The sequence below is a fragment of the Anomaloglossus baeobatrachus genome, chromosome 7 (assembly GCF_048569485.1).
Source record: "Anomaloglossus baeobatrachus isolate aAnoBae1 chromosome 7, aAnoBae1.hap1, whole genome shotgun sequence".
NCBI lineage: Eukaryota > Metazoa > Chordata > Amphibia > Anura > Aromobatidae > Anomaloglossus > Anomaloglossus baeobatrachus.
The window spans coordinates 226,329,786-226,344,677 of record NC_134359.1 but is presented as its reverse complement, the minus strand read 5'-3'; the positions used below and the strand labels follow the sequence as shown (position 1 = coordinate 226,344,677).

General features: G+C 44.2%; 1 protein-coding gene across 1 annotated transcript in view; it reads left to right on the top strand.

Annotated features, from left to right (window-relative positions):
- Nucleotides 1-14,892, top strand: part of LOC142245308 (uncharacterized) — a 452,975-nt gene that overhangs the window by 19,523 nt on the left and 418,560 nt on the right. The window contains exons 2-3 of the mRNA XM_075317926.1: nucleotides 4,734-4,787; nucleotides 14,599-14,756. Of these exons, the coding sequence (XP_075174041.1) occupies nucleotides 4,734-4,787; nucleotides 14,599-14,756 (212 nt within the window). The remainder of the gene's footprint in view (nucleotides 1-4,733; nucleotides 4,788-14,598; nucleotides 14,757-14,892) is intronic.

The window sequence follows — 14,892 nt, the reverse complement described above, 5'->3', positions numbered from 1 at the left end:
ATATCGTGCAAAAAATAAATAAATAAAAAGTTTTAAAAAAACGACGTGCGGTCCCCCCCAATTTTGATACCACCCAAGATAAAGCTACATGGCTGAAGGCTGGTATTCTCAGGAAGGGGAGCCCCACGTTATGTGGAGCCTCCCAGCCTAACAATATCAGCCAGCAGCTGCCCGGAATTGTCGCATCCATTAAATGCGACAGTCCCGGAACTCTACCCGGCTCATCCCGAATTGCCCTGGTGAGGTGGCAATTGAGGTAATAAGGAGTTAATAGCAGCAGCCCTTAGCTGCCACTAAAGGCCGCTTTACACGCTGCGACATCGCTAAAGCGATCTCGTTGGGGTCACCAAATTTGTGACGCACATCCGGCCGCTTTAGCGATGATGTTGTGTGTGACACCTATGAGCGATTTTGAATCGTCGCAAAATCTTTCAAAATCGCTCATCGGTGACATGCCCCCTATTCTCGATTATCGTTGCTGCTGCAGCTAGCTATGTAGTTCCTCATTGCTGCGGCAGCACACATCACTATGTGTGACACCGCAGGAACGAGGAACCTCACCTTACCTGCATCCACCCACAATGAGGAAGGAAGAGGGTGGGCGGGATGTTACGTCCCGCTCATCTCCACCCCTCCGCTTCTATTGGGCTTTGGTTCAGTGACGCTGCTGTGACGTCGCTGTGACACTGAACGAACTGTCCCCTTAGAAAGGAGGCGGTTCGCCGGTCACAGCGACGTCGCTAGGCAGGTAAGTAGTGTGACGGGTCCGCGCGATGTTGTGTGCCACGGACAGCGATTTGCCCGTGTCGCACAACTGATGGGGGCGGGTACGCACGCTAGCGATATCGGTCACGATATCGCAGTGTGTAAAGCGGCCTTAAGTCCTAACTTAATCATGGCAGGCGTCTCCCCGAGATACCTTCCATGATTAACAGGTAAGTTAAAGAAAATAAACACATACACCCGAAAAAATCCTTTATTTGGAATAAAAGACAAAAAAACCCCTCTTTCACCACTTTATTAAACCCCCAAATACCTCTCCAGGTCCGACGTAATCCACAGAGGTCCCACGACGCTTTCAGCTCTGCTACATGAAGCTGACAGGAGCGGCAGTAGAACACGACCTCTCTATTAGCTCCACGCAGCAACTGAAGTGAGCCGCGCGATCAGCTGTGCCCTCATTCAGGTGACCCGCGGACACAGCTCTCGGGTGGAGGACTGCACCTGAGTGACGGCACAGCTGATCGCGTGGCTCACTGTGGTCACTCAGGGGATTTTTGGTTACCTCTCTCTCTCTCCTCCCGACCACAAATCTCCTTTTCCCGGCGAAACATTTTAAAAAAAACAACAAAAAACGCAAAACGTTCTTTTACAGGAATCCGTTACTTTATTAACTCACTATTTGCAACGCATCCGTCACATGTGTCACACCACGCACTGTGATGGATGCCTCACAACGCAAGTGTGAAAGCAGCCTAATATGTGTGGGGGCGGAGTGCGGGGTGGGTGGAGCCGAGCGGGTCCATGGCGCTGAGGACGTCAGTGCCGAGGACTGCACGGCTGGGGACAGGTGAGTGAGTGAGTGTGTGTGTGTGTGTTCAGTGTATACATGCAGAGTACGCGGGAGGGCGGAGCCGAGCGGGGAAGTGTTGGGCGTCATTCTGTCGGCCCGTAGTTCGGCCTGTTCAGTTAGGTTCCCTGCACACGTAGCCAGTGTAAATATCGTGTAACTAAGCAAAGCGCTTTTATCAAAAACGCAACATGTTGCGTTTTTCACCTCCATTCAAAAACTGCATGTCACCGGATCCTGAACATTGCGGCAGTAGCTGCAATGTATTTCAATGGGCGCTGGATCCGATTTTCATAGTTGCAGTTGTATGCGGCTTGAAGGATCCGGCTTGCTCTACAAAACATGGCCTAAAACATGGCCTGAATATATATATATATATATATATATATATCTCCAGTATGTGCAATTGTTTATGTAATCTAAAGGCTTTATTACTCTGTGATTAACAATAATGGACTAGAAACTCATGTGCAAGCCTGTCTGACTGACACACCCTCTGCTCTGACTGACACCTCACAGTCAATGTGTGGCGCCCCTGTGTATATCGGGATCAGGGTGCCACAGGGGACTGCATCCTTTCACCCAGGGTGCAGGACCTACCCCCCATGGTTCCAGGTTCCTAAGAAACCAGTGTCACCTCCATCAGCACCACAAACCCCAATCAACACCTCACATCATGATCTGACAGACACAACAGTGGGTTGGTCAAGCTGGAATAGGGCCACCCACCTAGGGGTCAGGCAGACTGGTGGGAGGGAGAAATAGAGAAGAGTAGTGAGAGCCCTCAAAGAGTGAGGAGCTGGAGTTTTAGCTCCCGGGGTGCTAGACCGAGGTTGGGTCGCAGACGGTGGTCCGGGACCAGAGGAGTCGGGGACCAATGGCAGTGACATTGGGAAAGGGTGCAACAGACATAGTCTAGGAGGACTATTGGCATCAGAAAATCCAAAAGAACTGACCGGTACCGAGCACGATGGGGTACAGGATCCTACGTCAGGAACCGATTCAACGTCCTGATAATTAACCTGGGAGGGAGAGTATCTTTACGAACTTCCCAAGGAGCTCAGAGATTGAAGGCGTCAGCACAACGCGGGGGATAGGTGGGTTTTCCAGTAAAGTAAAGCAACCCACTGAAATCCCAAGTGCCAGCTACACTACAAATATAGTGAGCGAGGCCCCAACAGCTTCAAGCCAAGAGACCACAAACAGGCAACTAAATTGTGCACGGAGGTGAGCTCCAGATTACCAAGTGACACCGGTGGGAGCGGACACCTGGATGGGCTCTCTGCAGTGACTGTGGTACACAAAGACTTTGGCTTAAGACTTTGGTATGTGTCTGCTTTCTAAACCTTATCCAGCACCACGACTACCGCAGTGAGTACCCTGAGCCCTGTACCCTGCGCTCCCAAATAACCACCAAACACCCTTAGCCCAGGGCTTTCTCTACCTGTGGAGGAACTAACATCTGGCTGCTCCACACCATCTGCCCCGGAACTCCTAACAGCAGCGGCGATACTCCATTACCGCAACCCACAGGTGGCGTCACAAACTTCTCCCCTGTAAATACCCCCTTTTACGGATGAAAGTGTCCGCCGAGCCCGGGTCTGGACGACCCCCTCGAGCCACGATCCTGGATCTGAGCAGCCCGATTAACACTGAGGCGGTACAAATGCACACTCTCTATAGAGAGTCTGGTGTGGGTGAGACAGCTCCTGGGCTCAGCTACATGCTTACAATGCAATTATTTGATTGTGACAGAACCATTGCAGCCAGTAATCTAAGTGAGACTCCGTTAGATTCAAAATCTCCTTGCCTACATTATGTTGCTGTCAGATGAGGTAGCAAAAACCTGCTGACAGATTCCCATTAAGTGTAATCAGCCAGGTACTTCTCACATAGAACCACTCATGCACAGGGGCCCACTGTAGGACTCACTGGTTACCCTTTGGGCCAGTCCACATCTTCCATAAATTATGAATTAACACACAGATATTTGCCACCAGACAATCTAATATGCACTAATATGTGATTGTGTACTGATATAATCAACAACCAATTATACTTTTTGAAGAAGTGTGATAAAAAAAAAATAATAATTTTTAAATTACTTCTTTTAAGTTGCCCTATTGAAACATTTACTAGATCACAACTTATATTTTGCTGGCACCTGAAATAATATGGCCATGATATCTGAAGCTCCTGCTGGGTGCTATGTCATGTTGTAGACATAGTTATTGGTGTGCATTCTGTAACTGTTATAGCCTATGGGTCAAAACATTTTATTCCCTTGTCCTAGAAGCATTCAAGTGCTTAAAGGGAATCTGTCACCAGGTTGTTGACACCTAATCTAACAGCAACATAATGTAGAGACAGAGACCCTGATTCCAGTGATGAGTCACTTACTGAGCTGCTTAGTGTAGTTTTGATAAAATCACTATTTAATCAGCAGTAGATTATCATTGGAGGACTACTTGGCGTGCTGCAGGTAGTCCGGCACATTCATGAGCTCTGTATAACTCCACACACACTACTGATTGGCAGCTTTCTGTATACACTGTACATGAGCAGGAAGCTGCCAATCAGTGTTTTGGCGGAGTTGTAGAGCTCCCCATTCAAATGACTGCAATATCTGCAGCAGAGAACATATTGATTTTATAAAAATGACACATCGCCGGAATCAGGGTCTCTGTCCCTACATTACGCTGTTCTCAGATGGGAGAGCAAAAACATGGTGACAGATTCCCTTTATCTGTTTTACACATTTGTATATGTTGGAAACTGTATACCAGATTTTACTAAATCTTCTCAATTGGTCATAAAGGAATTTGTCACCAGATTTTTGCACCCCCATCTGACAGCAGCATGATGTAGGAAACCTGATTCTAGCGATGTATCACTTACTGGGCTGCATGTTCTTTCTGTCGCCACTGTGCATAGGCAGAAATGTAAATGCTGCAACATATGAATACATACCATTGTGAATTGCTGTATAACCACCTTGGACTCAAGAAATGTTATATAATAGTCTTAATAGTTTTTACTCCACCTTCACTTTAATGTGTCATGTTATTTTATTTTTATGTGCTGTTTCTGCTATCAGAAAATTAATAAATATTTTATATTTGACTAAAATTGATATTCAATCTGATATTTTTTATTTATACAGTTGGAGCATCAGAGAATGCAGCAGATAATGGACCTTGTATGTCAGAATGTCCAGGTAAATAAAAATAAGTAGCTTAAATATGAATGGTAGTAAGATATTATCATGAAATGTTTAATTTAATAGTAATAGTAATTTAATAGTATTACATTGAAGGGTAACTACTAGTGATGAGCGAATATATTTGGCACTATTCATTATTGGGATGAATATTAAGGTATTTAGAATATTCGCTACTCGTCGAGTATTTCGATATCCGCTTCGTGCGTTTCAAGTCCCCTCCCTACATATTTGATGCCTGATTTTCAGCCACTAAACATGCGGGAACTGCCTGCCAATTATACTAATGTAGCTGTGCCATCCCCGCGTCAGCAGCCAGGGGTGTTCGGATCCGGATCCGTGGTGGCTCGAGGGATCTCCGGACCCGGGGGTTGGGGTCGCGCGGCCACTCGAAATAAAAAAGGGGAATATTTACAAGGGAGGATGTGAAAAGTTTGTAATGCCACCCGTGGTGCGTGGTAAGGTGGAGTACCACCGCTGCGATTGGGAGTACCTGGTGGCGATGGTGGGGGCAGCCTGGTGTTTAACCCCTCCACGGGTAGGGGGAATACCCCGGGACTCGATGAGGGCTGCGGGGAGCTGCCGTTGGGATGGTAAGGGTCACTTATTTACTCACTCAGTCCAATAACGCTGACACCGACAACTGTGGTAAACCAAAGTTCTTGACACCGTTGCCACTGGGAGGGAGCACGCCTGGATTCCGTGCCCGTTATTGTTGCCTGTTAGTCTGTGACCTTTTTCTCGGCACCTTTTCTTCTAACTGGTCCCTTTAGCATAAAACTATTTGGGTCCCACTCACCAGTGTGGCTAACTGGGTGAGCTTGCTCGCTCGCTCTCAGGGTTCACGCTTGGGATTTTCTGGACTATGTAGTAGGAAAGTCCTCTCCCTCTCATTGCGCTAGTACCCCGATTTTGGACCGGGTGGAGAACGGATCTTGAAGGCTCCGTTCTCGTCGGCTAAATTACCAGGACGCCTGAAGCTACTTCCTGTCCTAGGGTCCACGTACCCCGTCGTGCCCTGGCCCCTGCCCGGTGATGGCACAAGGCCGCCGGCTGTCCTCCTCGACAGTCCGTGCCCCTTGTCACGATCCCATGCGACCGAGGTCCAGCTCCTACCAGGCCCAGACCAACGTCTGCCACCTAGTAGTCTCAAGAAGCCCAGCTCCTGACCTCTCCTCTCGAGAGTCACTGCTCAACTCCCTTGTGACCTCTCTTCTTGAGAGTCACCACTCAACTGACTTGTGACCTCTCCTCTTGAGAGTCACCACTCAACTGTCTCCTGACACTCCTGACCTCCCCTTAACTAACTCCCCCAGTGGGCAACCCTATTCCCTTCAGGCTGTCCACTGGTGTATCTGGTGGGTGTAGTGCAGAGTGTATCTAGGATTTTGATTAGCTTGTTCTTGGCAACACCAAAGGTCAGGGACCCGTAACCAAGGAGGAGATGGATACTGTGCAGAGGGGCAGATTGCACAATACCATGTGACAACCTGATAGGCCAGGGGGCGTCACATAGCCATCCTTGCTCTGGCATTACTGTGATTGGTAGGTGCTGTGAGAAAAAGAAAATGATGTGCGGTCCCCCAGCTATTTGTGATAACCATCGCAAGTAAAATAGACAAATATGGGCTGCAGCCCCCAGCTGTGTGCTTTATCTTGGCTGTTTAGTAAAAATATAAGCTCCCACACGTCGTTAAAAAAAAATAAAAAAAAAATTAAATAAATATTAAAAAAAACAACGTGGGATCCTGCACATTTTTGATAACTAGAGAAAAACAACAAAAAGAGGACTAAATATCCTCCACAATTTAAGATACTCAGCCGGATAAAGCAGTGGTGAACTGCTCAGGCCAAAGAACTAATGCACTACCAGGATACAACCAGACCCCCAATAGATGGAGACATCACAGGTGCAAGAGCAGCAAATCACTCACACAACTCCAGAGTATGGAGGGGGGTGATCGCATCATAATAAAAGTGCACACTAGTGGCTTGCATAGGGCTCCGTTCACACTTACAGGTGCATAGTATCCTAGTCAGCAGCCTATTACATGCCCATACTATTCGACTAGGCGGGCTGCCTGGTACTTATGTGCACCACAACTAGTGATAATCCCCTCCAATGTTTGGGAGTTGTGTGAGTGATTTGCTCCTCTTGCACCTGTGATGTCTCCATCTATTGGGGGTCTGGTTGCATCCTGGTAGTGCATTCGTTTTTGGCCTGAGCGTGAGCAGTTCACCACTGCTTTATCCTGCTGTGAGTATTTTAAATTGTGGAGGATATTTAGTCCTCTTTTTGTTGTTTTTCTATATGTATAGATTAGTGTAGGGACCTACAAGTATGAGGAACCGTGACGTGGTTTGTAGGCTACCGTTATTTTGGCCATAATATCGACTAATACCTCAGATATTTTGTATATATTTTCTGCACATAACATTTTATACAGGGTGCAGCCAGGCCCCTTTATATTTCGTACTTGCATAATGGAGTCCCCGTCCCTATATGGTGCACATAAGTACCGGGCAGCCCACCTGGTCGATTAGTATGGGCATGTAATAGGCTGCTGACTAGGATACTATGCACCTGTAAGTGTGAACAGCGCCCTATGCAAGCCACTAGTGTGCAATTTTATTATCTAGCGATCACCCCCTCCATGTTTGGGAGTTGTGTGAGTGATTTGCTCCTCTTGCACATGTGATGTCTCCATCTATTGGGGGTTTGGTTGCATCCTGGTAGTGCATTAATTTTTTAGCCTGAGCAGTTCACCACTGCTTTATCCTGCTGTGAGTAACATTTTTGATGACCACTGCAGGTAATCACACTGCAGTGTGGTGGCAATTGGAGTAATATATGGGATTGATGTCAGCTGTGAGTTGTCAATTATCACAGCTGCCATCAAGCCCTGAGTTGGTAATGGGAAGGTATCTATGAGACCCCCCCATTACCAAGCCTGTATGTAAAAAGAAAAAAAGCATAAACATACAAAAATCTTTGATTTTAAATAATTAAAAAATGAGACACCCTTTTTTACCAATTTATTAACCCCAAGAACACCCCAGCAGGTCCAACGTAATCCACATAACGTCCCACGACAATCCTGGGGCTCTGCTACATCTGGAGGCCATGGTGAGCGGTAACATTAGAACAAGTAAACACTCACAGCGGCCTCCCGGGCAATCTGAGAGCAGCATGGAAGCTGCCAAAAGTGACCTCAGGTGAACTACAAGCCGGACTGTCTTACTTTGCGTCACAGCGGCAGCGCAGTCCAACAGTCCGATATTGAGTTCACCTGAGGTCACTTCTTGTGGTTTTCATGGTACCCTGTGTATGAGCTGCCAGCTGTGACCTTAGGTGAACTCAGTGCCGGATTGTCGGACTGCACTGCCCCATTGGTGAGCTGCCAGATTGGCATGCAAAACAAGAGGAGGTGTAAACCAGGGAAGATGCAATGGAAGGCCCTGACAATAGGGAAAATGGAGAGGGGTCACCACCTAATTCTCCTGTGGCTGATCTCTGAGCTCCTGATCGTACCTAGATGGGTCCTTCCCCTGTGCACAATTACGTGCTTAAGCCCTGGCTGACCCTGAACTAGGCTTGACTAGTGAGCAGACCAGCAAGTCACTAGTCTTACTACTAACTTAAAGACAACATGAGAAAGAGGAGACAAATAAGTGAGACAGATTCAAGAAAAACTCTAGTTCTTCTCCAGAAAGAGAATCCACCGAATCCACTGGAAACATCACCACAGCTTTCACCAGAGACAGGTCCTTCACAGGTCAGCATAGAATGAACTATAGCCGGCACAGGAGAGAGTAAGGAGTGGCTTTATATAGCAGAAGGGCCTGGCTGCAGCTGAGATTAACAACTACAAGTCAATCTCAGCAGGATAGAAAATAAACCTTATCCCCTTTAGTACCAAATAGAATTAAATACGCTCCTACTCGGGATAAACGATGAGCAGGATTTAAAGAGGATCTGTAATCAACTAAAACACTGTGGTCTTCTGATCTCAGATCCCCCTGAGGTCTCAGCAGGGTACAACACACTCGTGACAATAAAATTATCTAAACATAAATTTTTTTTAAACATATTCAATTGTGAAAATTATTATTATTCCAAGATCTGTTGATTAAAATCAACAAATTAACATGGTTTGTTGTCCAACCACTTTAACTAGAGAAAATCTGTATAAACAGCGATTCCCAAATATAGGGCCATAGTCTCTATGAAGATTAGGACTTTTCTGCTCAATTGAGGGTTTATCCAAGGAACCTTTGTTATATGCAGTAGTCAAGGTGCAGAACAATGGTATGGAGAAAAATATGTTACACAGTTTGTCAGATTTTATTTCTATTAGAGACCAGCAAATCAATTGGAAATCAAAATTTATATGGCAAATTGAAGATTGTTTGTTTTTTTGTGAAATAGTTTTAATGAAATATTTAATAAAACAATTTGTATTATTATCAGTAGTGGTTAAGTTTTCTAGGTTACTATTATTCATTGGTTTATCCTCTAAAAAATACAGTGGAGAAAAAAGTATTTAGTCAGTCACCAATTGTAAAAGTTCTCCCACTTAAAAAGATGAGAGAGGTCTGTGATTGACATCATAGGTAGACCACAACTATGAGAGACAAAATGAGAAAACTAATCCAGAAAATCACCTTGTCTGATTTTGGCAAATTGTTTTTACAAATTATGGTGGAAAATACGTATTTAGTCATCTAAAAACATGCAAGATTTCTGGCTCTCACAGACCTGTAACTTCTTGTCTAAGAGGCTCATCTGTCCTCCACTCATTACCTGTAGTAATGGCACCTGTTTGAACTTGTTATCAGTATAAAAGACACCTGTCATGATTGACTCCTGGCTCAGCTGGAGCTGAGCCTTTTTTTTAGTTTCACTTCTGATGCAGGTCACGTTAGGGGTTAATCCTTTCTGCCTCGTTCTGGAGGTCAGGCTGCTTTATTAGGGCACTGTTTCTCTTGGACTTCGCCAGTGATATTTCTGGCTCTGCTGTGTTCTGCTCTTGAGTGACCTGTTGTCTGCCCTGCCCCCTCCTGACCTCCGTGTTCACCTGACCTGTTAACCTCCTCTGTTGTCTGTTTCCATCAGTGTCTCTCCCGCTGTCTCCCTGTTCGTTCCTTATATGTTTACCTTTATTCTGTCTTGTCTTCCCACTCCCCCTCGCTTCTAAGCTCTGATTTCCCGGCTACTGACTATTTGCTTCCCTCTGACTACTTTTAGACTTTGCCCTTGTATACTTACAAGACCTCATGTTGTGACACGGCTTTCTGATGATTCTACTGCCATCTGGTGGGCTTGACTAGTATAACCTCTGCTAGGGAATTCCCTGCTCATACGTTTCCTCCACTTTTACGCCCCCTAGTGGTTTACCAGCTAACTACCTTCTCAGATAGTTTCAGGAATCCTCTCAGTCCCACATTATTGCGCTGTACTGCTATTGTACATCTTAGAGTACAGCGTGACAACACCTGTCCACAACCTCAAACAGTCACACTCCAAACTCCACTATGGTGAAGACCAAAGAGCTGTCGAAGGATACCAGAAAGAAAATTGTAGCCCTGCACCAGGCTGGGATGACTGTATCTGCTATAGGCAAGCAGCTTGGTGTGATGAAATCAACTGTGGGACCAATAATAAGAAAATAAAAGACATACAAGACCACTGATAATCTCCCTCGATCTGGGGCTCCACAAAAGATCTGACCCCATGGGGGTCAAAATGATCACAAGAACAGTGAGCAAAAATGCCAGAACCACACTCAGGAACTCAGATCCTGCAGTGCCAGACGTGTTCCCCTGCTTAAGCCAGTACATGTTCGGGCCCGTCTGAAGTTTTCTAGAGAGTATTTGGATTATCCAGAAGAGTATTGGGAAAATGTCATATGGTCTGATGAAACCAAAGTAGAACTGTTTGGTAGAAAAACAATTTGTTGTGTTTGGAGGAGACAGAATGCTGAGTTGCAGCCAAATAACACCATACCTACTGTGAAGCATGGGGGTTACAACATCATGCTTTGGGGCTGTTTCTCTGCAAAGGTACCAGGACGACTGATCCATGTACATGAAAGAATGAATGGGGCCATGTATCATGAGATTTTGAGTGCAAACCTCCTTCTGTGAGCAAGGGCATTGAAGATGAAATGTGGCTGGCGCTTTCAGTATAATAATGATCCCAAGCATACCGCCAGGGCAATGAAGGAGTGGCTTCGAAAGAAGCATATTAAGGTCCTGGAGTGGCCTAGCCAGACTCGAGATCTAAACTCCATAGAAAACCTTTGGATGGAGTTGAAAATCTGTGTTGCCCAGCAACAGGCACAAAACATCACTACTCTAGAGGAGATCTGCATGAAGGAACGGGCCAACATACCACCAACCCACCAACAGTGTGTGCCAACCTTGTGAAGACTTTCAGAAAATGTTTCACCTCTGTCATTGCCAACAAAGGATATATAACAAAATATTGAGATGAACTTTTGTTATTGACCAAATACTTATTTTGTACCATAATTTGCAAAAGAAATCCTGGCAAATCAGACAAGGTAATTTTCTGGTTTTGTCTTCTCACTTTGTCTCTCATAGTTGTGGTCACCTAGATGTAAATTACAGACCTCTCTCATCTTTTTAAGTGGGAGAACTTGCACAACTGGTGGCTGACTAAATACCTTTTTCCTCCACTATATATATATATATATATATATATATATATATATATATATATATATATATATATATATATTATATGTATATATATATATAAATATATATATATATATATATATATATATATATATATATATATATCTCAATATAATTCATATCACTCTTTTAGTTATAGCTTTGATGAGATCTCATGATAATTAAAGGGATCTCAAAGGTGGTAATGTATGCATTTGATAATTCAAAACATCTATGTACTGTCTCTTCATATACTGTATAGTATTTGTACAATGTAATAAGATCTCCCCTATGTCTTCATTTTTCTAAATTTAATAACACCAAGTTTTATAATCTGTCATAGTATTACTGTCCACCTATTCCTTTATTAACATTCTCATTCTCCATATTTCCTTCATGTAAAATAATATCAACCTTTGCTCTCCTGAGGCTCATGTAACATGTCACATGAGCCCTGGGAGAGCAAGTACCGACATTGCTGGAACGGCGCCTACAACAAAGGTAACGATAACTGTTATCATTTTACATGAGGAAATAAATATAGTAATTGAGATATGATTGGCCAAGTAGTGGAGAACCGCTTTAAAGCAATTTTAGACCATCTGAAAAAAAGACTAAGTAAGAAACTGCAAAACAATGCTTCCCAAAAATGCTCTGTGTGAAGGCACCCTTTGGTGGCAAGATGTTCTGGCTTTCGAAAAATTACTATACTTTCCTGTACATGAAACTTGAATATTTTTTTTATAAAGCTGTGGTTTCTTGTGAGTACTGAATGATATTGAGCTGTATTTCTTTATATGAAACATGTGAAATAAACTTCTAAGTCATCTGGAAGGATGAGTCAAATATGCAATGTTTCACTGTGTTTTGTATTTCCCTATAAAACTGAAGTTAATTATTGTATAAACTGCAGATCTGGCCATAAAAACTGCACTGAATGTAACTTTTTTCCCCATAATAAAAATTTATACGAACTTGCATAAAACCAAACATCTGATTGAAAAAATATTGAGTTTGGAAATGTTTCATTAATACTTAATGTGTTTTTGTCCAGTACAATTCAATTGGGATAATTTTAATAGCAAAATATAAATGTGCTGGTTAAAGGGGTTGTATGAGATTAAAAATGGGCTTATTTTTGTTTTTATTTTGGACAATGCCTTGGACACTGGTAGCCAAAAGTCATTTTCAAGATACGAGATCATCACTGAAGTTACTTAAAGGGAACCTATCATGTGAGAAAGGTTATTAATTATTATTATTTATTATTATAGCGCCATTAATTCCATGGCGCTTTACAAGTGAAAAAGGGTATACATAAAAACTAGTACAACAATCATTAACAGTAAAAACAGACTGGTATAGGAGGAGAGAGGACCCTGCCCGCGAGGGCTCACATATACAGGGAATGGGTGAGGGTACAATAGGTGAGGACAGAGCTGGTTGCGCAGTGGTGTACTGGACTGAGGGCTATTGTAGGTTGCAGGCTTGTCGGAAGAGATGGGTCTTCAGGCTCCTCTTGAAGCTTTTCACGGTAGGGGAGAGTCTGATATGCTGAGGTAGAGCGTTCCAGAGAATGGGGGAGGCACGGGAGAAATACTGGATGCGATTGTGGGAAGAGGAGATAAGAGAGGAGTAGAGAAGGAGATCTTGTGAGGATCTGAGGTTGTGTGCAGGTAGGTACTGGGAGACTAGGTCACAGATGTAAGGAGGAGACAGGTTGTGGATGGCTTTGTAGGTCATGGTTAATGTTTTGAACTGGAGTCTTTGGGCAATGGGAAGCCAGTGAAGGGATTGACAGAGTGGTGAGGCTGGGGAATAGCGAGGGGAGAGGTGGATTAAACGAGCCGCAGAGTTCAGGATAGATTGGAGGGGTGCAAGAGTGTTGAAAGGGAGATATGGGGTCAATCTGCAGGCTAATAGCATTTTTACCTGCCCGCACTGAGAGCCCCGCTGCCAGGAGGAAGTTAACTTTATTCCTCCTGGCAGTATTTGGCTTCCAGTTATGGGGCGGTGCTGGTGCAGGTTCAGTCATCGCTCAGTGTATAGTGACTAACAGCTGAGTCTAATGCAGAGCTGGCTGTCAGTCAATGCAAAGGGAGCGGATACAGCTGCCGCTCACTATACACTGAGCGGTGACTGAACCCGCACCAGCGCCACCCTATAACTGCAAGCCATACACTGCCAGGAGGAATAAAGTTAACTTCCTCCTCGCAGTGGGCCTTTCAATGCGGGCAGGTTCAAAATGCTATTAGCCTGCAGATCAACCCCATATTTTCAGATTAATAAACTTTTTCACATGACAGGTTCCCTTTAATTAAAATTGTCTCCCCAGTAAAGGAGACAAACTCTAGCGCCACCTATTGGAAGCAGCAATCCTAAAAGTCAAAATTTGCCTTTTAACAAGCCTTTTCATATGACCTAGGATATATGCCAGATCAGAATCCCAATTTGCGGACACGATTTTTGGGGGTGATTGCCCCTCATCAGTGCAAAGTGTGGGTATCTGATCTGGCTGTATGAGAAGCTATGTGGGGACCACGGGGGAAGACTATTCTCCTTATGGAGACCTGTCAAACCAGTCTAGCTGTCAGTGGTAAGGGGACTTATAGCTGCAATGCTCCTCTGGTTCCCTTTAAGTAACTTCAGTGATAATCTCCTATTTTTCCTATTTTGAAAATGACTTTATAGTATAGTGAGCGGCGGCTGTAACCGCTCCCTCGGCATTGACTGACAGTCAGCTCTGCATTAGACCCGGCTGTTAGTTACTATACACTGAGTGGTGACTGAATCCGCAACGACACCCCATGACTGGAAGCCAAACGCTGACAGGAGGAATAAAGTTAACTTCCTCCTGGCAGTGGGGCTCCCAGTGTGGACAGGTTCACAATGCTATTAGCCTTCAGATTAACCCCACATCTGCAGGTAAATAGCATTTTATTTTACATGACCGGTTCCTTTCAATAGATCTCTGAAGGATATCTCAGTAGCATTAATCGAAATACTGTAAATGGACAATATCCAGAATAGTCATTTCATTTTCTGAATATGCTTATGGTGATTGTTTTATTCCTAATGGGTAATGAAGTTCCTTCTACGTTTCTAGGTACCGGTCAGCTGGCGTTCCAGAAGGGGTACAAATACATATACAGCTATTCTGCCGTCACCGAAACATTTTTACAAGGAACTTCTGGCAGGAGTCTACTGAAATTAGAATGCTCTGTTCAGATAGAAGTTGTGGCAAAATGTCAGATGCTATTAAAGGTTTATATCATATTTTATTTTGTTATTCTTACTAATACTAGACAAAGTACAAAAGTGATCGCGCTCTTCGAATCACCAAATATGGATTGATTATTAGTTTTATTGGGATTCTTTTCACACAAGACTCGACTTTTTC